Below are 24,478 nucleotides of genomic sequence, written 5' to 3'. Positions count from 1 at the left end.
TCCCGTAACTATTTCCATCATTATCTTGCTGTCATAATCCTCATCACGATCACAATCATCAGACACCCTCTCCCAGAAGTTTAAGCACTAAACCTTATTAATAAGAGAAAAAAAGGTCAAATATAACATCTTTATCTTTAAAGATATTTTATCTATAACAATTTTAACAATAGCTCTACCTCATTCTCTAACTCAAATATTTGTTCAGATGATTTTTGCACGATTGATCGCTTTTTGCTTATGTGATTTACTCCTCTGAGCTTAAAAAAAGTACCATTACTGTTAGCATTTGAATCTTTTCATATAAAATAGCCTAGATCAGAGAAACTGCATAGAGCCACACCAGAGTGAACCATTTTATTTGTTTCTCTCTCCATGGTGCTGAAATTCTTTAGCTTTTAAAATTCACTCCTAAAAAATATTGTTACTCGATAGCTGTAGAAATGCATTACCATTTATTTATTTATTTGTTTGTTTGTTTGTTTGTTTGTTTATTTTACTAAACCACAGGGTCAGTATCATTATAATTAATTTAGGACCACATTGCGATGTCCTAGATATATAGTTTATAATCCCCGGGGAATTTACCTCAGTAAACAACGCACAAAAAGGAAGTTTCCCAAGATGCACTTGTCTAATCCTGGCCATTTTGTTATGGTGTTTGGAGAAAATTAGCGTGAGCTATGAACATTTTGCAGTTATTATTGGCGAGTGTGTTGTCTCAATGTAAAATATTACGCGAACACGCTACGTGACAGCTGACAGCAGTATGCATGAGGCGACGACCGGTGGTCAGGTATTATTTACGGGGGGTTTTTTTGTTGTGTTTTGTTGTAGTTAGCTAGCTAGCGGGCTAACTTTAGTGAACCAAAGAGCTTCAGTGCTGGTTCCTCCCTGACTCAACTTTGTCAGCTATTGGCACACACGTTTGATGCGGTCAGATCACACACACAAATAGATATTTCAGTGAATTCACACTAGGTTATCATTTTGTTTATCGCGTTTAAAGCTAGAAACTAAAGCTGAATTTGAGCCGCCCGTCTGACTGAGGACAAACAAAACTGACAGATTTGGGGTAGCTCCTTGGCAAAAAAAAAAAAATCTCGCTAGCTTGAAGTTGGGCATCATGGCAGAAGACATACGACAGAACAAGATAGCCAACTTCTCTGGTTTGGCAGAAAACAGCAATGGAGTAACAAAAACCCCAGCCGCAATGGCTTCCAAAACCGGTGCTTCAAAGAAATTGGTCATTAAGAACTTCAAAGGTAAGCAGCTACAAAGTAAGTTGTCTGAAAAGGCATATAGCTTAAGTTGGCTAACGCTAGTTAGCTGGATAACAGAAGCTAACTAGCTAGCTAAGCTAAGATTAGCTATACACTTTCAAGCAAAAAGTATCTTATGTTTGCCACCTTGGCCAATGTGTATGTATGTAACCTCAGTTAAATACTATGTGTATTTGTGTACTTCAGCTGAATCAGTTTGCTATATGTTTCTGTCTAACCTGGCGAGATACAAATAGAAACGGTCTTCAACCTGATAGCTTGCTATCCTAATTGCTTTCTGCTTGTTTTGGAGTGAGATGTGCAGTTGTTTTTCCAAAAACGTCGCCGTACAGGGAGTTTAGTGATATGTTTAGCTTTATATTAAATATGTATTTAGTATTTGCTGGTTCTGCATAAGCGATCATATTTCAAATATATTGTGACAGGCTGCCGCTTATCTTGCTAAAAATGTACGCAATCTGCAGAATAGTCTTTTGATAACTTTCTCACTCATGAATCGCTTACAAACCTATATACTGAATTGTAAAATTGAGTGTGTTTACATCCGTTGAAGCTCTTAATAGCGAAGCTCATTCTTGCTGCTGTTGCGGTTTTAATTTATTGACATTTATTCTTGTTTTACTTAGCGCAGTGTTCCTACCTGTTGTGTATTTTGGTTTATTTAAAAACACTTGGTTATAATCTTATATGTAAACACATTTTTTCTACCTGCTTGCTGTGTTTTTAAGTGATTTTTAGAAGTGTGTGTGTGTGTGTGTTGCAATTGCTGTCCTATTACATAGTTTCACACATGTTGGTGAGCAGAGACATCAGTGCCAAAATGTGTCTCCTCTGTTCACATTGAGAGGGCTTGCTCTGTGTTGTGTAGACAGACCCAAGATGACAGAAACCTACACTGAAGACACATGGCTGAAGTTGCGGGATGCCGTTGGTGCCATTCAGAATAGCACATCAATCAAGTACAACTTGGAGGAGCTGTATCAGGTAGATCAGCTGTGGATCCAATGCAAGCACACACAGGCCAGTCTCAGATTATTGCAGTGATGTACTAGTTTGGTGGGGGCCTACCACATAATCTAAGAGTCAAAATGGGAGATTAGCCTTACATAGGAAGTAAGGATGAATGTGTTTCCTAAATTTTGTTTCATCTGAGGAACTAGGGAAAGAGTCCCTCATAGGGCCAAGTAAATTCTGTGCTTTGATCATTTTTATGTAGCCTAATAATAAACACATGTTAACTCAATATTTATTGTATTAAACTGTATTAGTACATCTAGAATGGTATTTGGCTCTCTGATTTTCAATATTAAAATGAATAAAAAATAAATTTAAAAAAACCCCAAAGAAATAAATACCAAGCCATAATGTCACTGTCCCAAAAGCCCTGTATGAATTTTTACATGGTACATCAGTGTCACAGTATACATCAAATGTAGTAATAAATGTAATAATATAATAAATAAACATCTTTAATTAAAATGTGGCTTGTTAGATTGATTGATTTTTAGGTGCTGATTTTATTAAAATCAACGTAAAGCCGTGTTATACAGTTTCCCTGCTCTAACACACCTACTGTTCTTCCTGGTAAAGAATTGATGAGTTGAATCAGGTGTGTTTGAAATTTGATTATACCATGATGTGAGATTTTGTCATTTGTACCATAAGGCTTTCACTGAATTGACAAATGTCCTAAAATGTTGTTGTGTAGTTCTTATGTAAAGAGCTATCTACAGCTAGTTTATATTTGTTTATATCTATGAAGTAGCTGCTCTTTAATCTTCTAAATCAATGACCTTATTTTTGACCTTATCACCTTATTACTGTGATGGTGAGAGATTACTGCTGGCCTGTACTCCTTTAATACCTCAGATTAATTTAATGATCTTTAACTTGAAATAAATATAGGATTTCGTTGACTGCTGAGAGTTTTAATGTTTTACTGCATTTGCAGCGGTCTGGCTCACAACTTTCGCAGCTTTGCTGATAGTTAACATAACAAGGTTAATATCTTGATAATGCCAGGGGTCAGAGACTGCTCAATTAAGGCTTTGGCAGCAGTGACTAATAAAACTGCAGAGCCACATGGAGATTTATGTTATTATTATTATTATTATTTTATATATCCAATTGGTATTTCTTAAGACATAGACGTAAGACATTGTGAAGGCTATGTGAGTGGAATCATGCTTAAAGTTGTTCAAGAGACATTAGGAGTATGACAAAAAGGCACTGTTGAGTACAGAAAGCTTTAGGTACATAAAGGAGGGAATACTGACACCTGTTTTTTCATTATGACCTCCTACCCTTGAACTTCAACCTTCACTACTAGTATGAGCCCACTCAGATTTTTGCCTTAGTGCTTCATCTGCCCAAATTGATTACAGCATTACTTGTTGTGCCATATGGTGTTGTAACATTGCCTGTAGTGGTAGGTGGCAAATGGGGCTGCGCAGGCTTGGCTGGTGTGTCCTTTCTAATCTAGTAAACTAGCAGAACATTCCAGAGTCTGCACACTATGGCTGATTATTAAACATTTGTGTTCTTCTTATCAAATAGGTTTGCCAACTTTGTCTCACTGTACTGATCAATACTACTGTTTACACCTTATGCATGTGTTTCTCTCTCTCTCTCTCTCTCTCTCTCTCTCTCTCTCTCTCTCTCTCTCTCTATTTTCTCTCTTTATTTCAGGCAGTGGAGAATCTTTGCTCTTACAAGGTTTCACCCATGTTATACAAACAACTCCGTCAAGTGTGTGAAGATCATGTCCGAGCTCAAATTCAGCAGTTTAAAGAATATCCTTTATTGAATATTGGTGTTTATATACCTGTGTAGGTGCGTGTGTGTGCGCATGAGAGAGCAGAGAAGAGAGAAAATGTGTACGAGTTGACTATGCCTGATGGTTGTTCCTGTATTGCCTCTGTTAGTAAGTGATAACGTCTTGTTTGCCTTTCCACATCCAAAACCCCAGTACATATGATCTTCCACTAGGGGGCGGCGTCGTGCTATTTTTGCCACTTGATAAACTTATTAAGAAAGACATGGTGAAGAATCAGATGCTTTAATAAATCAGTCTGTCTCCATGGTGGAACTGAAGAACTTAACCTGCTCTCACAGACTCACTGGACAATCTATCTTTCTTGAAGAGGATGAACAGGTGCTGGCAGGACCACTGCAGACAAACAGTAAGGAACAAGCATAAAAGCTGGTACTGAGAGATCCTTGTGACTAGGGGACTTGAGGAAAGTTGAAGAACTTGCGGCACATATGAACTCCCTGCTGCCCTCAACAGTCAGGGCTAATTTCAGGAATAAAGAAACGAAAATCACAAACTACAAGAGTCACAGTGGGCAAATAGTTGACTAAAAACTCTTTTATTTATAAAATCCTTTAAAGTGTGTTCTAATATCCAGGGATGTTTTTGTGTATTGATGTGTATGGTATCTCTGTTTCTCCAGATCATGATTCGTAGCATTTTCCTTTTTCTGGATCGCACATACGTACTCCAGAACTCCCTACTGCCCTCCATCTGGTATGTTAACCAATCAGAAACATCCCCTGGTCTTTCTAGACTTTGGGTCCTTGTGTTCAAGCAGTAATGACTTTGCCTGCAATGCAATAGGGACACAGGGCTGGAGCTGTTCCGGACACACATTGTGAGCGATGGTGTGGTGCAGAATCGTACAGTGGAAGGGATTCTTGAGCAAATCGAGCAAGAGCGCAATGGTGAGACTGTGGACCGGAGCCTCCTGCGCAGCCTGCTGGGCATGCTCTCAGACCTGCAGGTAATTGGTGGTTTTTTGACGATGTCATATCACTCTTTTTTTTTCAAGAACAGCAGCGATACTGAAAATATCAGTGTTGGGTTTTTACAAGAATTGTGATCAATGACAGAAGAGTTTGCTGGATTATACTGCACATGTTGCTTTTTTTAAATCTTATCGCTGTCCTTTTCCTCTTTTAGGTGTACAAGGAGTCATTTGAACAAAGGTTTCTAATGGAGACCAATTGCCTGTATGCTGCAGAAGGACAAAGACTGATGTTGGAGAGGGACGTGAGTGTAAATGGCTTCGTGTATTTCACCTTTGTCTGTCAACACGTGAAATTGCGCCATATGTTGTTCCGCCATACGCCGATATGCCCAAGACATCTTTTCTCTGCTTTCCTCAGGTCCCTGAATACCTGCATCATGTAGCACGACGGCTGGAGGAGGAGAATGATCGCGTTATTAGTTACCTAGATCAGAGCACTCAGTGAGTTGTGCCTGTGTGTCCTCAATAACTTTAACTTTATTAGGTGCACCCACTCAGTAGCTGTATTCAACAGGCTGACACGGTGGCGTGTTTAACGAATGTAAGTTGTAGTCCACGACTGGTTCCCCCCCACTTGAGTCCTATAACCTGCGTATGTTGTGTCTGCTTGTATTTAATGAGTGACCAGAAGGCAGGTTTTCAGATTATGAGATGCTAATATACATCTATACTGAAAATGTGCTTGTGCATACTGTTTATGCGAGTTATGGCCAACGGTATGTGGACATCAGACCATCACACCTAATGTGAGCTTTTTAGACATCCCATTCCAAAACTATGGGAACTAATATGGTGTTGGCTCTCCTTTTGTGGCTATAACAGCCACCAATCTTCTGGGTAGGCTTTCCATATGAATTTGGCTTGTGTCTGTGGGAATTTGTGCCCATTTTTTCAAAATCATTTGCGAGGTCAGGCACTGATGGATGGGAAGGCCTGGCTTGCATTCAATGTTCCAATTCATCCTAGTGCTGTTCAGTGGGGTTAAGCTCAGGCCACTGTGAAGGCTTACTGGAGTTCCTCCACACCAGACTGGTCAAAGCATGTATTTATGATCTCGCTTTGTGTAAAGGGGCACAGTCAAGCCGCAACAGGAAAGGGTCTTCCCCAGTCTGTTGTCACAAAGGTGGATTTAATTGTCTAAAATGCTTCTTGTATGCTGTAATATTAACATTACCCCTCACTATAACTAAGGGGCCTAGCCCAACCACTGAAAAACAGCCCCATACTATTACCTCTCCAACAACTTTTACTGTTGGCATTATGGATTACTGTAGATAGCGGTCTCCTGACATGCACCAAACACAGATTTGTCCAACAGACTGTCAGATAGTGAAGCGTGATTCATCACTCCACAGAACACATTTCCACTGCTCCATAGTTCAGTGCAGGCGTGCTTCACACCCCTCCAGCTGACACTTGGCATTGTGCTTATTGATCTTAGGCTTGTGTGAAAGTGCTCAGCCATGGAAACCCGTCTCATGAAGCTCCCAGTACTTGTGCTGCTGTTGTTTCCAGAGGCAATTTGGCGCTCTGAAGTGAATGATGCAGCAGAGGATAGATGATTTTTACAGAACTTACTAGCGCTTCTCTGTGAGTTTGCATGGTCTGCTACTTCATTGCTGAGCTTTTTTTGCTCCTGGACACTTCCACTTTACAATAATAACACGTACTGTTAACCCTGGGCAGAATTTGACAATGTGTTGATTTGTAGCAAAGGTGGCATCCAATGACACTTCTACATTTAAAATGCGTCCCATTCAGTATGACCCATTCAAAATGACCTATTCTACTGCCGGTGTGGTATTATGGAGATTGCATAGCTGTGTTTGATTTTAGATACCTGTTATCAGTGGGTGTGGCTGAAACACTTGAACTCATTAATGAGTGTCCATAGCTATACTTTTGGCCATATAACATTACACAACATATTCAAAAATTGCTGGACTTCTTTGGGGGTGTGGGTTGAACACAAACATGATGCAGTAGAACAAGTCACGTTACTTACAATCAGCTAAGTTCATAGAATATGTAGAACTGACTGAAAAAGTTGGTAGCCTCTAGGTATTGCCATGATGTAGTTATAGTTAATAAACTAAATATATTCAAGTGTATAAACATTTTACAAGCTGCATATAAAATCAATCCTAAATGGCAGCATTCAAAGTTCTACAAGTTAAATGTCCCCCTTTATCCAGGAAGCCGCTGATCTCTGCAATAGAGAAGCAACTTTTGGGTGAACACATGACTGCCATATTACAGAAAGGTATGTGGGTAACGTGGGGTGGGGGGGGGGGTAGCGCATGTGTGCGTGTGTGTGTGTGTGTGTGTGTGTGTGTGTGTGTGTGTGTGCGAGGGGGGTAACGTGTGTGTGCGAGAGGGGGGTAACGTGTGTGTGCGAGGGGGGGGTAACGTGTGTTTGTGTGCGTGCGGGGGGGTAACGTGTGTGTGGGGGGGGTAGCGTGTGTGTGTGTGTGTGTGCGAGGGGGGGTAACGTGTGTTTGTGTGTGTGTGCGCGCGTGCGGAGGGGGGGGGGGTTACGTGTGTATCAAATCTCCTTCTGCTCTGCTGCCTTCAGGCCTTAGCACTCTGTTGGATGAGAATCGCGTGACAGAGTTGACTCTGCTGTACCAGCTCTTTAGTAAGGTGAAGGGAGGGCTGCCTGTACTACTGCAGTTCTGGAGAGATTACATCAAGGTAGAGGTACACACACACCCTAAACCACATGTATTGGGGTAATTTCTTTGCTGTGTATGATATATTCTTGTTCTTAATCAGTTTGGAAAGAAATCTTTATTTGGCAGACCTCTTTAGTTAGCAAAAATCAGTTAAACTTTGGAAAAACACATACACACATGCACGCTCAAGTCTTAAACAGGGAACAAGATCTCCCCTGTGGTGGGAAAGCATGGCTTGGCCCCAGCTGGCCTTTCCTGCCCAAGTCAGCATGGTGTTTCTCCCACAGAGCTTCGGCGGCGAGGTGGTGGGTTCTCCAGAGAAGGACAAAGACATGGTACAGGAGCTGCTGGACTTCAAGGACAAGATGGACCATGTGGCACAGCGCTGCTTCCAGCGCAACGAGACCTTCATCAATGCCATGAAGGAGGCCTTCGAGAGCTTCATCAACAAGAGGCCTAACAAGCCAGCCGAGCTCATTGGTGAGGGCGGGGCATGGGGCAGGGGCTCTACCTCCTCCTCTCCCACTTTCATTATTTCTTATTGTATCTGCCTTTCCCTCTCTCCTGATTTGCTTTTTATATTGATCTGCATCTCTGTATTGGTCTTTGTCTGCAGAAGTCATAACTATTTTTTGTTGTGCAACATCTTTTTTTTTTTCTTCCCCCAAAGAATTGCCTTACACATAAACAGGATGAATTGTATTTTTTTATTTTGTTTTATTTTTTTAATGTATATTTTTTGTAGAAATGAATGATATCCAACATGGGAATGTAAACTCACTGAGCTCTCTTAACATTATGATGTAGAGCCATCTGGCATGGTGTGCACTTTAAATCTAAAGAACCTTTATTTTGAGAGACCATCTTTTTTAATTTCCATGAACAACCTGTTCTTGACAACAAAGCAGCCATTAACCAAATTATTAATGTTGTTCTTGTTCTTGTTCTTGTTTTGCATGAGCAAATAAATGTTTTTGCAATTAGCAATGGCACATGTAACGCACATTCTGGTGCATCCGGACTGTGTCCTGCTATTAAATTGTGTGAGGAGGCAGCAGAGAGGAAAGAAAAAAACCACCGCCATTATCAGATAAATGAACCTGTGCACACACTCAAGCCTGTGACAGAGCAGCCAGAGGTGCTGGTGCTGTCTATGGCTCTGCAGCTGACTAAGCAGACTGTAGTGGACAGGTTAGGTTTGCCTGATTTAAAATATTCTCTTCTGGGTTTGCCTTTAGTTAAACTGCTAAGCATTTTGCATATAAAGTATTTATATTCACATTTATGTACAGCAGTAAGGAGCCTCCAGTTTAGGCCTGTTCAGTGGTGCACAAGATCCTACAGTCAGTCAGCTAGTTAGAAGCACACAGCCACTCTCAACAGAGCTTCATTTTGATGTGGACCATGGCCTGTGAGGTGCACTTGTATGGCAGGGACACTCCATGGGCAGCATGCAGCTTCAGATATGTGAGACATGATTCTAATATAAACATACTAACTCGAAGGCAGAATGAGCTTACACTGCTGATTGGTGTTGAGGTGGAAGGACACTATTTGCTTAAGTGGAGAATCATGATTGCACTTGCAAAAATGCTGCTACATTTGTTTAAAAGGACCCGTTATGCTTTTCCAGGTTTTCCCTGCCTGAAATGCCCTGTTGGAATACCAGCCTTTTTGTTTGTTACAAGATGATGCAATGATGTAACACAATCCTTGTATTGCCCACTTACAGCAAGCTTGGCTAGAGTCAAGCTGATCAATCAGAGCATTTATAGGCACAGGAGCTCTAACAGGGCATTCCAGGCAGGGTGAATAGAGATGTGTAGAGAAAATAATGTGTTAAAATATATTTTAGTAGACACCAAAAATAAACTTATGAACATTTAAATAATAGGTTCCCTTTAAATATGCAGTGTTTCTGTATCAGACAATATTTGAACACAGTGTTTCCCTCTGTCACTAAATTTATGCTGTTCAAGCATAGAAAAACATTGCACTTAGATCATTCACTATAGTCTGAGTCATCAAAGGAAGGATTTTTCACTGTGTGTATGTGGCTGTGTGTTTCCTGCAGCCAAATATGTGGACTCCAAACTGCGAGCTGGAAACAAAGAAGCTACAGAGGAGGAACTAGAGAGAATCCTTGACAAGATAATGATCATTTTCCGTTTTATCCACGGTAGGGAGTGGGATGTTTTTAGGAATTTATTTTAAAGAAATTTTTAAAAACCATATCTGTGATTGACTAACAGTTGCACAGTTATGTCCTGACAACTGTATTTCCAACATCAGTCAGTATGCCCTAGACACAGCATTTCCAAGGCTCAGTTTTATCACACGTGTACTCCTGCAGGCAAGGACGTGTTTGAAGCCTTCTACAAGAAGGACCTAGCAAAGCGCCTGCTGGTGGGCAAGAGTGCCTCTGTGGATGCAGAGAAGTCCATGCTGTCCAAACTCAAGCACGGTAGGGACCCCCCCCCCCACCGATCCTCATCTCTACCCTGTCGACTTTAAGACATCACTGTGTTTGGAAGGGATGTTACAGGAAAACGCCCTGGACACAGACTTGGATTTGTAGCTGACAGACACTAAGGATGGAAACTGCAGCTGTGTTTCCCAGCACAGAGGTCAGGTTGCACAAGCATAAGGCCTCCGGTCACATGGCAGGAAGTAGCTGATATGCTGTGGTTTGACACGAGAGCATGCACACTGCAGGTGATCTAACAGCAGTTCTGTCCTTCAGCCACCACATGCTCCATGAGCAGAGTTCCTGTCACACTGGCAACAAATAATATTTTCTGAAGGAAAATAACTTTTCTATAAATGTTGACAGTTTGTGTATTATCATCATACTGCATCATTCATTTTGTGTTGGTCAAAACTGCTTATATAAATGGCTACTTTTTACATCAGACTTTACGTTAAATGTCAAAGCTCGCATATCGCAATTGAAGTTTAATCTATAGCAAGATCTCACTGATCATCACATTGTGTCTTTACCTTTACCTCCTGCCCTGAGGAACTCTTAAGCTTGTGTAAAAAATTTAAAAAACCAGCATGCTCAAATTACAGTCCAGATGGAGACATTCATCCATGAGCAGAAGCACATGCTTAGGGAGTACAGCTTATTATGCAGTCATTTGTGTCATCTGAAAAGTGGTCCTGTGACATGCAGTTATGGTCTCTTGCAGAGTGTGGTGCGGCCTTCACCAGCAAGCTCGAAGGCATGTTCAAAGACATGGAGCTCTCTAAAGACATCATGATCCAGTTCAAACAGGTATGCACACTCCTGAAAAGTGGGTGCATTTGGACAAAATGAGGATCTCTGTAATTTCCACCTAAACATTGGTTTGGACTTTTGCCTGGGTTTTTTTTTTCCCCCCCTTTGTTCAGATGTGAATTAGACAGAAGTAACCAGCTCATATTGTTCAGTGAAACCAACATTTTCCTCAAACTCTCCTGGTTTCAATCTGATTCCAAAGAGCTGTGTGCATAAGCCAGTTCATTTTATGCAATTATGAGGCTTTTTCCACTATGTTACCCTCGTCCACATAACCCTATTGCCTCGGAGTCAGAGTTTCACAGAATGAATCGAGGTGTTGCAGTAGCTTCAGCAAGGCACCAGCTTGTAGCATGTGGTCAGCAGGCTGTATCATCAAGAATGAAGCCTTGGTTTGTCATTTGGCTGAGATCAGTTTCTGTCTCTTGCAATCATCAGTATATGCAGAACCAGAGTGAACCCAGCAACATAGAGCTCACTGTCAACATCCTCACCATGGGCTACTGGCCCACCTATACGCCTATGGAAGTCCACCTGCCCACAGAGGTCAGTGTGTGTGTGTGTCATTAGAAAAGGGAATATTACTCAAGCCACTATATTTAGTCCACAAAATTGCCATTCGCGGAATACACAATTTGTCGGTCAAAGTAAACAGGAGGTACCTTGTGGCAGTTTCAGTACAAGAATGCTTTTATGCTCAGTTGTTATATAATTTCTATATACCAGTTATAAGTTCTCAGTTGGTGCATAAAATTACCACCTCTGTATTTGCAAAGAGCTGGTTATTGAGAGTCAAGCTGGTTTGTGGCTGTAAGTGGTTTTGTATACTGCACCTGCTTAGTGTGGGACAACAAGGGTAGCTTGTATCTTCAGATGAGTACATGAGAGGTGGGTGTGGGTGTGAGAGAAGGAGACGGAGAACAAAATACTATGAAAATGAGGGTGTGCGTGTGTGTTTAGATGGTGAAGCTCCAGGAGGTGTTCAAGATGTTCTATCTGGGGAAGCACAGTGGACGGAAGCTCCAGTGGCAGCCCACACTGGGTCACGCGGTCCTCAAGGCTGAGTTTAAGGAGGTCCACCTCTAACCTGTTACTGCATGACCTGGAAATGCTCCATTTTGAACTTGTTAACCTCAGACTGTAAGGATTCTGTTTTTTTGGGTTTGGGGTACATGCTGAGTCACCCTCTTGCTCTCTTCATCTGCGCAGGGTAAAAAGGAGCTGCAGGTGTCCTTATTCCAGACTCTTGTCTTGCTCATGTTCAACGAAGGGGAGGAGTTTACAGTAGAAGAGATCCACACAGCTACTGGGATAGGTAAAAACAGAAGAAGAAAGAACAGAAAAAAACTAAATCCCTGTTGACTAATTTGTATACATTTTCCTTTTCGTAACCATTTTCATAGTTAAAGAATCATCTTTGACTTATGATCTAAAAGAGAATGGGGAGTTCTTGGGAACTTTGGCCTTGGTGGGTACTTTTATTTCCTGTTCTGATTGGAACATCCTTAGCACAGGATCTAAGAGCTGTTCTACTGTCACACTTCATATATTCTGCTGTAAAGTATGCATAGTGCTATAAAAATGTGTGTTTAAATACATATGCACTCCCTTTCTCATTTCATAGTTTCAACATCTTGCAACAGAAATGGTCTCTGAGAAATAAAGAGCAAAAGGTTGTGCTATTTTGATGGTCACATTTACTAGATCATAACTATGAAAGATAAGCAGGGCAGAACATGTCACTGTCAATGCTGATCAGAACTAGTTCTTTCAGCTCAGTCCTCCCCCGTCCATACCCACTTTGACCTGTTGCCAGTGAAACACCTGAACACGCAACCCCAGAGGCACTAGCAGAAATCTGCGGGCATCGTGGTTTCACTGTCAGGGTCCATGTTGACTCTAAACTCAGAAACGCTGAAGAAAAAGCGAAAGGTGAAATCCAGGTACATGTAATGAAAATGGGGATGCCTGTCCTGGGTTTGCCAGAAGGGACTTGGATAATGAAGTAATAAACAATTCTAGCTTTGTCGGTGGTAATGTTGTTTGGTAAATCGGAAATTAAGTGTTTCCCAATCAGAATGTCATGTAATTAATTTTTATTATCGTAGTTCTTTCAGTTTTCTAACATTTCAAGAAAGGTTTAAACAAAGTGTATATATTAAGATATTAAAGTATGTGGATGTACCCAACACTATTGCTTTTGGTTTACAATAAATTTTCAGGTTCATATATGTGCTGCATGTTAATGTGTTCCAGGTGCGACTTCAGAGGTGCCATTTAAACTAAATGGTAACTAATACACTGGTATCATGTTTCCTCAGAGGATGGTGAGCTGCGACGTACTTTGCAATCCCTGGCCTGTGGGAAAGCACGCGTACTGAATAAGAATCCCCGAGGGAAAGACGTGGAGGACGGAGACCGCTTCAACTTCAACAATGACTTCAAACACAAACTGTTCCGTATCAAAATCAACCAGATTCAGATGAAGGAGACGGTAGGTCATTGGTTGATCTCTTGGTGACCCTACGGGCCGAATTCTTACCTCCTTCCTCTGGTCCCAGGCTTTCCTCAAGATTTTAGTCAATGTTCATTCTGTAACCGTCTGTCTCTCCCTCATATGCCATGTCTCTGTTGACCCCCCCCCCCCACACTTTTTTCTAACTTTCTTTCATTGTCTGTCTGTTTCATTTGTTCTTTCCTTTCTTATGCCCTGTTCCTTTCCTTCCATGTTTGTGTTTTCTGTCTTTTTCTCAGGTGGAGGAACAGGTGAGCACCACAGAGCGAGTGTTCCAGGACAGGCAGTACCAGATTGATGCTGCGGTGGTAAGGATCATGAAGATGAGGAAGACCCTCAGCCACAACCTGCTGGTGTCAGAACTCTACAACCAGCTCAAGTTCCCAGTCAAGGTACAACTCTGTGGTTTTACCAAGCACCATGTAAGCTAATGACTAGACTCAGACTGGTCCAGACAAGTCCAGCAACAGGGCATGGCATGGTTTAAATAAGTGCTGTTGACTACTGTGATTAAGATGCATAGTATGTGTTGGCTCAGATGAGAAACAAAACCACTAAAATAACCAAAACCCCTTACATTAGCCACAATATGGACATATTGCAACTCATTGCATTAACTCGGTCTTTCTTATTTGCACAATTGTACTACTGCTTGCTAGCCAGGAGACCTGAAGAAGCGCATCGAGTCCCTCATCGACCGCGACTACATGGAGCGAGACAAAGAGAGCCCCAATCAGTACCACTACGTGGCCTGAGCTCCGCCCCCTACCGTCCAGCTGCGTGCTGGCCAACCCCTTGGACATGCTGTTCAGCTGGGCCATGAGTCCCTGCTTTACCTCCTCTCCCCACCGCACACAACAGGGCTTCTCCTCCTGATGGGCCCCGGAACTGCCTAGAACCCACTTTTCAGTTAACCCCCATGCCCTGTTTGAGTGAACTGGGCTGGTGTTGGGGAAGTACTGAATTTTGGAGCGCTCGGGTTAAGGGGCGACTCTTGGAGGACTGAGAGAGGCGAGTGCTGAGCTGATGATTCCCACAAATAAGCACTTTTTCTTCTTCCGCCTCACTTTTTTTTTTTTTTTTTTTTTTGAGTTTTGGTTGCGATTCGTGTGTGATCAGTCTGTTCTATGCTAGATGTTTTATGTTGAGTAGCTCTCTATTTCTCTCATTCTCTTTCTTTAAACTCATAGTTGAGTTGTTGGTTCTGACTGCGCATCTGTCATTTTGCTACTAGAAAACAGGACAGTGTTACTTCAGTTGTGCAGATTCTTTTACTAATGGCAGCAGGTCCTGTTAGCTTCAGGGTTTCAATTCTCTCTCAGGCTATGGAAATCTGTGGAAAATAAGCATTTTACACACTAACACACAAGCATACGCTGAGAAGTGTGACTCTACAAGATGACATTCTCTAGGTTTCACCAAATGAAATGATAAAAGAAAAAAGTGACAAAAAGGTGTGCGATTCTTTGTTACGGCTCAACAAGGCACCTTTCTGTGTGTGTTTCTGTTACGGATGTGTGTGTGTGTATCTGCGTGTTAGGTTTGTTTTCTTCTAATTCACCACTAAATATGCTGACCGACATCTCTGGATCATCAGATTTTGTAGGCCAGGGTATTATATTATTTGTATGTGCAAAAACATATCAAACTATTAAATCATTTAATTAGAATATCCTGACTCTAGGTGTGACAAAGTAGAGCATCTGTGTGAGTGTGTGGGGATCTATTAGGAAGCATATTGCACAAAAAATATATATCAATTTTCTTTCTGACTTTCAGAATTTACCAATAGTCTGGCAGTTATTCAAAGTTTGCAGGGTGTGAAGGCAAAAACTAGGATGTAATGCATTATGGAGGTTTGCTTGGTTTGTTTAATCAGAGCATTACTTTCTACATAGCTATGTGAAACACTCACAAACAGGGAGGGCTAATATTTTATTCAAAGCTTGCTGTTTTCCTTCTCCCAGTGAAAACATGCCCAAATGTGTCCTCAGGACTCCCAGCACCAAGTGGCACATACCACAACTGGGACTCAAATCTGGATCCCAACTGTGGGGTGCACCTTAGCTGTGCTAAGCAGTGGTTTTGACATCTGCATGCTGTACACAGTACTATTATAATTCATATTACAATAGTACTGTGTTCTTAGTAGACCGGGCTTCTATTCTGGTCAGACTAATTTAATTTCCTATCCTGGATTAGGGAGCAATTGCTTAAATAAACATACCAAGGGAAGGACCACAGCAAAATGAACAAAGGCCTGTAGGTGTCTCATATAGTTGTGAAATGGTTTTCTAAAGTTTTTATGATTTAACACTTGCAGATCAATTGCAAAAACGGATCCTGGTATGGCAGACTAACCACTTATCTCTAAACACGTGCCAAGATTAAAAATATTTAAGCAAGTTGTAGCATTTGAAGCTAGTAAGCCATACTTTCACTAGACTTTATCCAATTATGTTTCTTTTATATATTTGTCAGAACTTTTAACATACGGCCTTATCTAACGTGGTTGTCATAACTACAAAGATATTGTTTGGAGCAAAATTGTAGATGCATTGAATTTTTAGAACAGACAGGAAAATGTGCTCTCCGTGTGTTAAAACAGAGTACCAACTAAAGCGAAAAGGTACATTCGTGACGAAGTTTAGATTGGCGCAATTATCGGCGCGGTAACAGTAGAGTGACAGTCATGCTTTTTTAACGCATACCACCGTGTCGTCTGAATTGCGTGACCTTAGAGAGTCAACTGTGGTGCCCCAAGATGTTCATCACGACATTCTTACAATGGCGATGAATTTACGTTGCCGTGATGAGAACGCGTGATTCGACACCAAGATGAGAAAGTGTCAGTCAGCTGACGACTCGGAAAACAGCCCGACTCACAGTCGCGCGGGACTCACAAGAACTGCACGTTGCGAAAGGTGCGTTGGGTTTGCGGAACCTCTGACGTGTGCAGCTTTTAAACTGGGTATTTCCTGACTCTCATTTATAGAGTATACCGAGGGAATAAACTTTGTTATTATTACAAAATCATTGAATCTTGCCTATTATTATCTGCGCTTTAAAATCTAGAAACAACAAGTACATATAGATGATTTGTTTTTTTATAAATCAGATTTGCAGTGTAAAAAAAGTCAACTCGACCTGGCGTGTGGCTCTGTCCTCACGTGACTCTCCTGGGTGGATCTAAAGTCTGTTTCACATGACTCGGAACATTCTCAGTGTTGATACTGAGGGCGTAAGTGGGCTTCGCTCTTGTCTGCAGTGCCGTTAACTTTTCTTGTACAAAAGGCCAGGACATTGAAATTTGAGGATTAAGTGATCAACGAAAGAAAATTTGGGGATATATAATCGACAAGGAAACCTGCACTAAGCTAGACCACAAGACGCACCGCCTGACTCCGGGACAAGGTGGTGCTTAAGAATTTACTGATCGCTGATCACGAATAGCTGTTCCGCGTGACTTATTTACAGTAACGACTCCAAACATGACCCAAAAACTACTACCGGCGATTTCGATTGCTTGTTTTGCTGTGCTAGGTAAGTAATGACGAGCGATTCTTGCCAAAATAAAGTAGCCCCATATACATTTATGGGAAAACAAACAAATTCGTTAAATAAATAGTCAAATGGTGAAGCACTAATTTCGTAATTGCGTTTTTTAATTACAATACCGGGCAGTTCTGTTCTGATCTTCAAGCGTGAAATGTCGCCTCACGAATCAGGCTCCGTGCAACAAACCAACCCATCCTTGATCGTAACTAATGCTTTCTCTCGTGGCGTTTTAAGGGCACAAATGAGCACGCATTTGCAGTTTTGTGTCTTCAAACTACGCCATAAGTGTTTGTATCCTTGCCAGAGCCCCACCAGTAGGCCTAACGTGCGGTAACAATTCGTGGCGTTAACTTATTAAACAAATCTCCATCCGTTTTGGGGGAAAAACAAAGCAAATCTCGTTCGTGCACACTGTGTGTGCGTCTCGATGCTGCTCCGTGTTTTGAGCGTCCGAGCAGGGCGCACCGGTCTGAGAAGCTGCCGGACGCGTTCGAGCCTTCCGAGCGCTCCATTGTTCTGGGTCGGGTCGCGTCACGTGACGCCGTGAGCACAGTGGCCTCTGTGTGCTGCTCTTCACCGGGCAAAGGCTTCGGTGTGGGTGACACCGACTGTTCGATAAATCGTGTTCTCTGTGCGCCAGAGGCTTTAGTCTTTAAATGCAGCTTTCTTTTCTTGGATCTCAAGACCAATGTGTGTTTGTTTTTGTGTTTCTTTGTTTTGTTTTGTTTTTATTTTTTTTAAAAAGCAACGATTTATTACCTAAAAGTCTGTATTTGGTTTAAGACTCCGTTGATTTTGCTTATTTTATTGCAACCATTTGAACAAACTCCACATCGGCTGATTGTATTAAGTAACAAACATTTTATTACATTATGTTAACAATATATTATGTTGTTCCGTGTCTTCTTTTTCATTCAGTAGTTGTAACATTTTTGGTTGTCATAAGATCTCACTGAAGCCGCGGGGCCCTTGGGGCAGCAGTCACGTGTCGCAAAGCTGCTCTTCGAGTTTCCCAGTTACGTTGTCGCTTCTGTTGTTTGTAATGTAACGCCGTCCGGGTGTTTTTAAATGTACACTGCCGGACTGGTTCAGGATTTCCTCATTCCCGGGTTACTGCATTCGTCGACACCTTAATAGTGACTTCTTTCTTCGTCTTAGACGTATTATACTTTATTATTGGCCTCTATTAATCTCATGACCTGGTGTTAATATGTTATTCCATATCGTTTCACTGCAAAACAGCTAGACAGCAAGGTGGGCATTTCACTCAGGGTACATTAATGGGTTGTGTGGCTAATATTACCGTGTTGAGGCGCCTAGTTTACGTTATTCCAAACCTGACTACTAAGGGTAATGTTTTTGGCTTTCAGCCTGAAATCCCAGTGTAACTGGAGAAAGTGAATTTCTATTTGGTTCGTTCAAAATCAAAGCGTTTAGCGCCATCTTGTGGTCACAAGCTGCAGTTCTTTAATATTTATCACTCCGTATCATGTCAATACAATTTTCTGTACTTTTTCAATGCATGGATTTGGTGTTTAAGTTGTGGAGCATAAAGGATCGATATTTGTGTGTCTTCTGTTGCAGGCTGGTTTGCTGTGGGACATGCTGTAATGTTTGAGGTGAAAGATGGAAATTCAACATGTATCAAAGCACAGCTCTCTGCCAACTTCTCCATTACATACCCAGTAACCAATGGAACGGTATGGTCTTAAATTATAAATCTGTACACTTGTTTTAACACTATATTTGAAACTGACATTCAATTAAACTTCTGCGCAATGGTCCAGAATGTCTAATTAAAAGACCGTTATTAGTAGTGATAATCTAAAGAGGTTCAACTATTTTTGCTAACTGTTAAATAACTGCCTGAATAACTATTTCTCCTACACACAATTTGTAATGTTGTTTGAAGCACCACAATTACATACTTAAATAGCATAAGTAAAACACATAAATAGCTATCGTAAAGTCTCTACAGATATTTGTAATCATTTACCAATACGTGCATAATAGTTCCTGCTGTCAACGTGAAGTTATAAATGGCTATATATGACTTACAAGGAAATTGCATGTAATGGTTTTCTAGTATTTCTGAGTGGAATCACACAGTTGTTGTAGGTGTATGGATGCTACACGTGGTCCTTTGTTTCACAAACTCAGTTGAAAACGCACACAGCGGTCTGTTTGTCATGGTTGAACGCACTGAGTTTCTTGATTGTGATATGCTGTCCATGGCACCTGCAGAACACAGTGACCGTGCCACTCCCATCCTCGGCAAAAGTGGGCAGTGGGAGCTCCTGCGGAGGGGCAGGGGTTTCCCCGGAGCTGCTGGCTGTCTTTGGTGAAGGCCATTCTCTGGGCCTGGTGTTCTCCCACAACCAACTCCTGTACCAAGTAGCCAACCTGAGCCTGAGCTACAACTTGAGCGACAGCGCTATCTTTCCTCGGTCTTCCAGCAAGGGTGAGAAACGCTCCAATCCTTTGTAGAATATAGTTAGAATTAAAATAGAATTGAGTAGAATTGTTTCTCTACGTTTTGAATTCAGAATTTTTAAATTGGCGTAGGGGTTGATTTTCTCTAAGAAGTGCAATTGTTAAGTTTGAGAGAGAGAGAGAGAGAGAGAATTGCATAGGACTGGCAATATAATGGTTGTTATAAACATTAATCTTAAATGCCAAAAAAATCAGAAATACTTAAATCTAGCTTCGTGAACAGAAAAAAAGATGTTTGAGTTTACTAGTTTAGGTCCAGGATTTATCTACAGGCCTACCAGTGTTTAAAAATTAAATTACATGGGAGCCCCTATTATTTGCCCAGATGTCATCACCATGGTGACAAACACTTCTGAGATCTCGGCGCAGCTGAACACCACCTACCGTTGTCTGAGCGCCACCATTGTCCATCTGGAGGCAGTCAACATCACCTTCTTTGATGTCAGGATGGAGGCCTACATGAGCAGTGCCAACCTCAGCACTGACGGTACCCATTTGTCTTAAATCACTGCAATTATTGCAACCCTGTCATAAGGATGTTACCTACATGACAGGCCAGTTATTATTTCCATGTATTTGGAGAATGAGTGTCATTGAGCTCTTAGTAAATTGGTTTTCTCATGCCTCAACAACGTAGAGACGACTATTACAAGCTTATCGTATTTTATTAATGAGCTGTTGTGAAATTTTTTTTGTGTAGTCACAGTCTAATTCATAGAACTACCGTATAATGTAAGTGTGTTTTGGCTCCTTCAGAGACTGTTTGTTCTGCTGATCAGCCCACCACCACCGTAGCACCCACGATATCACCCAGAACTACCCCAAGCCCCTCCCCTGTCCCCCCCGGCAACCCAGAGCCTGGGAACTACAGCATCATTGGTACCAATGGAACCGTTTGCCTTCTGGCCAGAATGGGTCTGCAGCTTAATGTAACATACTACTCCAAGTCCCAGAACAAGGTAAAGACGTGTGTGGCATGACCAAGGAGTCATATGCGCACGCTCAGACAACTCAGTACCAGCTTTGGCGTTCCAGTGTGGATGTGTTGTCGCTAAGCTTTGACTGTTCATAATTTCCCAGACTGTTCAGAGCATAATGAACTTGGAGCCCAATAATACATCAGCTTCGGGGTCATGTGACTCCACAGCCGCAACTCTACTATTGACAGAGGGGCTCACCAACCTCAGCTTCACATTCACACTGGTGAGGATGACACATGCTCACAAACACGTCCTCTGTAGTCGCTCCTGGATTCCTGTTGTATTTCTTCTTTATTCCCACAGAATACCACCACCAGTAAATACTACCTCAGTGCTCTAAATTTGTCTGCTGCCTGGCCTGACTTGACAGGTAAGCGACACGCCCCCCAGGACTCGCATGACCTGTAAAAGTACTGTTCTGAAATATTACAGCAGTGTCGTGTTCCCGCTATTGTCCAATAGCTCTAATAATAAAGTTTCACTTCCCTTAACTGTAGGTTCACAACACATTTAAAATTTTACGGTAGTGTCTATTTTTATTTAGTTTGTAACTGTGCCAGCTTCCCATAAGAATTCTAATTAAATTACTGTGTGTGTGTGTGTGTGTGTGTGTGTGTGTGTGCCTTTGCCATTCTCTCCAGTTTCATTGATCATAAGCAACAGCACTCTAGACTACCTGCAAGGCACTCTGGGTCATTCATACATGTGCTCCACTGAACAGATCATTTTTGTGTCAAATAATTTTTCCCTCAACACCTTCAAAGTGTGGGTGCAACCCTTTGGGGTCAAAGACAACCAATATGGATCAGGTACAGTGATCCTGCTACCACTACTCCATATGTTGCAGTCAGTCTTAAGCAGGAACTTTTAGCCTAGGAACTAATCCTTATTAACTTTGACCTCCCTTCCAGTAGGAACCATTAGTTAATCTACAGTCATGCACTGAGCTGCTGTAAAACCTAGCGTGAACACTGGATAATGTACTTATTGTGTCATTACTAGAGGGTGAAAGGGAGTGAAAGATGAGGCAACAGTTTATGGCTCATTGTGAATTTCCCAGAAATATTGTCTGCCATCACACTCAGAGGAAGTTATAATGCAGTTCCCAGTGTGCATTGGTGTAAAGAGGATCATACTCATGTCCATATTTTCAAACTGCACATGTACAGGACAGTGTGTCAAGGTCAAAAGATCAGGAAAAATACCACCAGTTTTTTATCAGACAGTTTCTCATCTCATCAGTAGTGTTGTAATATAAGTGTAGAATGGGAAAATTAATATTTAATAAGTAATAGAAATTAAGTCTACTGGTATACTATGATGTTCCACAGACAGGAAAGTGCACATTGCAAACATCCCAGTAAACAATACCCAGATATCAGTACCTTGACTGAGTTATCTGACTCCATAGTCGAATGGTTCTCATCTTTGTTCATTCTCTTTCTCTCCACCTCACTCCACAGCCGACGTGTGCTCAATGGATCAGGAGAGTGTGCTCATCCCCATAATTGTGGGCGCAGCCTTGGCTGGCCTCGTGGTCATAGTCCTCATAGCCTACCTCATCGGCAGGAGGAGGAGTCACGCTGGCTACCAGACCATCTGAGCTCCAGTGGCGTTCCTACTACTATGGGCACCAGTCAAGACCTCTGTCTGGCTCTCATGTACAGGGGAAGGCCATCGCTACTATTGATTGGCTGGGACTGTGCTGACAAGACTGGTGTGTGTGTGTTTGTGTGTGGGTGTGTGTGCGTGTATGAGTGTGAGTACCTTGCTGCCTGTCGTTGAACTTTTCCCATTTGCGCCCCCATGGCCTTTGGGTAAACTGAATGTTACTAACAGCTCTGTTTCCAGCCATGTGAACCCAGCCATTTTGTAAATTACATTCACTTCTAGGAGTTCAAATGGCATCCTGTTTATTGGTCAACTCTGTTCTTTTTACAAACATTTTCACCATGTCTTTAACTTTTAAGGAGAATTTTTTTTGAGAATTGATGTTGTGTAAATAGGTATTCTAACATTTAAGTTATAAAATGACTAAGGTTTTTTTTCTTGCCAGAGAGGGACAGTGTGGCTTAATTCAAGGTACCCCAGTCCAGTCTCCTGTTTGTCACTCCCAGAAACCCTAAACTGGTTTTACACAGCATTAGATCATTTTAACATTTACATTGTACATGAGCTTTGAGTGCTGTTATAGAACTGTGGCTCAGGACTGGGAATTCTTGTGTTCATTTAGTGTCATTCTCAGTCTGACCCACTATCCAATCTTGATCTAATCCAGTCAGTCATGAGAATGAGGCACAGGTTTTAGGTGAAGCAAAAAGCTTTTTGGGCACGAGCACAGCGTGTCTGGGTGTGAACGTCCACGTAAGGAGAAGAGACAAAACAAGCAGTCAAGATGGGGAATGGCATCAATAAAAAGTGAAGCCCCTTTGCTAGTGTTTTCCCTCAATATTGAGCTGAAGTGAGGGCTTGTGTCTGGTCTCTCCATTCCTGCATCGCATGCAGGAAATCCCTCTCAAGACTCTGAAGACTCGGGTTCATGGAAAATGTGCAGAGATCCAAGGAGTCTGTGTGCTGCCCCTTGAAAGCATTCAGTAAGGCCTTCACCCCCAGTTCAAGCCAATGAGCATGGCACACTAGATGTAGCAGGTTGTTAACACCATAGATCCATGCATACTTCTCATGAAGATAATTGCAATTTTCAGTTATTTGGCTGATTATTAAATGCTAAAACAACCACCGCCTACGTCTGAGACATCCAAAGTGTGCCCTTTGCATGTATTTTTACGTAGGCTATTCCAAACCAAAGACATTTTGCTCAGTCAATATTCAGTTATCCGCTGTGTGTTTGGGCCTTGAACAGATTAGGAGGGAGTAAACGTGAGTTGTTGTGGACAAGATTGCATGGTTAAATACTTGTGTTAATTTTGCTTTCCCCTCTTTGGCTTTCTTTTTGGTGGAGGCCATTTTTACTGTACTGAAGACTCTCTAGTTAAAAGGGAAAATTCTGGACACAACTATCATTATCTGCACACCTACTAAGGTGATTTATGTTATGACCTTTTTGTTCATGTATCCATGGAGATGTGCTTCTCTGGGATGCATACTCAGCACTACACAGCAGTTTTAAACTGTCAAGTTTCGGAGGAGGGAAACTAAATGAGACTGCCAAGGGTTCTCTTAAAGGACAGCAAGCTCTCAAGTTTCATCAGCAGTTTAAAACTTAACCTATTCAGAAGATGTACGTTTGACATGGAGACACTCTTGGCCATCAGGTTTTGTAATATAATGGGATGCTGCACCACTCTGTGTACTGTGAGTGTGCTAGAATTATGTTATGGAGGTGTTATAATTTGTTACAGCCCATAAATCTTTTCTCTGAGAAAACAGATTAATAGAAGTCAGTGTAAACTATGTACTGTTTTTTTTTTTCTTTTTAATGCTGATATCTTGTTTTATCACAGCTTATTTGATAAGGTGTGAATCTATAAGCCTTCAAAACATGCCAGTGCATCCAATCCCTTCTGGTTGGTGTTTTGTTCATATAAATTGCAGTGATTTGAGCTCTTACTTTTGTAGAGAATGTTTTTTTTTAATGCATCTGGGTTAGGTCAATAAAAGAAATTCAACACATTTTTCCTCCTGTTCCATAATTACAGAAATTACAATGGTTTCACAAACATTTGAGCTACATTTCAGTTGCATCACACCTTAATCACCTGCATTGCATAATAAAATCTACCAGTACATAGGTAGTGTAGAACAAATACATTAAATCAGGACCAGTTTGCCTTTTGAATGTACAGAGATCCATTGGGATGTACAGGAAACAGCTAGCTGATCCTTAGCCAATTAGCTAAGATATTTAATATGTAAGTCACTGTT

At 41.5% G+C, this 24,478-nt stretch overlaps 2 protein-coding genes across 5 annotated transcripts; both read left to right on the top strand.

Moving 5' to 3' along the window:
• Positions 1-642: 642 nt before the first annotated feature.
• On the top strand, positions 643-15,967 carry cul4a (cullin 4A). Of its 4 annotated transcripts, none has more exons than XM_081700713.1 (20): positions 643-1,265; positions 2,152-2,267; positions 3,972-4,076; positions 4,397-4,465; positions 4,739-4,812; positions 4,903-5,065; positions 5,245-5,334; positions 5,451-5,533; positions 7,288-7,355; positions 7,668-7,786; positions 8,055-8,247; positions 9,842-9,946; positions 10,121-10,231; positions 10,959-11,044; positions 11,486-11,593; positions 12,008-12,121; positions 12,257-12,362; positions 13,369-13,541; positions 13,802-13,954; positions 14,222-15,967. In XM_081700713.1, exons 1-20 carry the CDS (start codon positions 1,127-1,129, stop codon positions 14,315-14,317), a joined length of 2,271 nt encoding a protein of 756 aa, XP_081556839.1. In that variant the 5' UTR covers positions 643-1,126; the 3' UTR covers positions 14,318-15,967. The 4 variants fall into 4 exon arrangements, with proteins under 4 accessions (XP_081556839.1, XP_081556838.1, XP_081556840.1 ...); XM_081700712.1 differs by having other exon boundaries at positions 7,668-7,792; XM_081700714.1 differs by lacking the exons at positions 643-1,265; positions 2,152-2,267; positions 3,972-4,076 and adding an exon at positions 4,129-4,206 and having other exon boundaries at positions 4,398-4,465; positions 7,668-7,792.
• Positions 15,968-16,771: 804 nt separating this feature from the next.
• Positions 16,772-24,226, top strand: lamp1a (lysosomal associated membrane protein 1a). The gene is made up of 9 exons (XM_027009162.3): positions 16,772-17,105; positions 18,705-18,820; positions 19,365-19,581; positions 19,939-20,100; positions 20,370-20,572; positions 20,694-20,816; positions 20,897-20,963; positions 21,235-21,402; positions 22,057-24,226. The coding sequence occupies exons 1-9, from the start codon at positions 17,054-17,056 to the stop codon at positions 22,194-22,196; spliced, it is 1,248 nt and encodes a 415-aa protein (XP_026864963.2). The 5' UTR covers positions 16,772-17,053; the 3' UTR covers positions 22,197-24,226.
• The last annotated feature ends 252 nt before the right edge of the window (positions 24,227-24,478 follow it).

Source organism: Electrophorus electricus, chromosome 18 (assembly GCF_041902795.1).
Source record: "Electrophorus electricus isolate QZ-2024a chromosome 18, ASM4190279v1, whole genome shotgun sequence".
Taxonomy (NCBI): Eukaryota; Metazoa; Chordata; class Actinopteri; order Gymnotiformes; family Gymnotidae; genus Electrophorus; species Electrophorus electricus.
This window is presented reverse-complemented; position numbering and strand designations above follow the sequence as displayed.

Bases quoted from the DNA above. Each gene is read 5' to 3' on its own strand.
- cul4a (XM_081700712.1), top strand. From the start codon at position 1,127: ATGGCAGAAGACATACGACAGAACAAGATAGCCAACTTCTCTGGTTTG. The intron at 13,542-13,801 runs GTAGGTCATTGG...TCTTTTTCTCAG, and splicing joins AGATTCAGATGAAGGAGACG to GTGGAGGAACAGGTGAGCAC. The intron at 13,955-14,221 runs GTACAACTCTGT...ACTGCTTGCTAG, and splicing joins AGCTCAAGTTCCCAGTCAAG to CCAGGAGACCTGAAGAAGCG.
- lamp1a (XM_027009162.3), top strand. From the start codon at position 17,054: ATGACCCAAAAACTACTACCGGCGATTTCGATTGCTTGTTTTGCTGTG. The intron at 19,582-19,938 runs GTGAGAAACGCT...TTATTTGCCCAG, and splicing joins TCCTCGGTCTTCCAGCAAGG to ATGTCATCACCATGGTGACA. The intron at 20,964-21,234 runs GTAAGCGACACG...CATTCTCTCCAG, and splicing joins TGCCTGGCCTGACTTGACAG to TTTCATTGATCATAAGCAAC.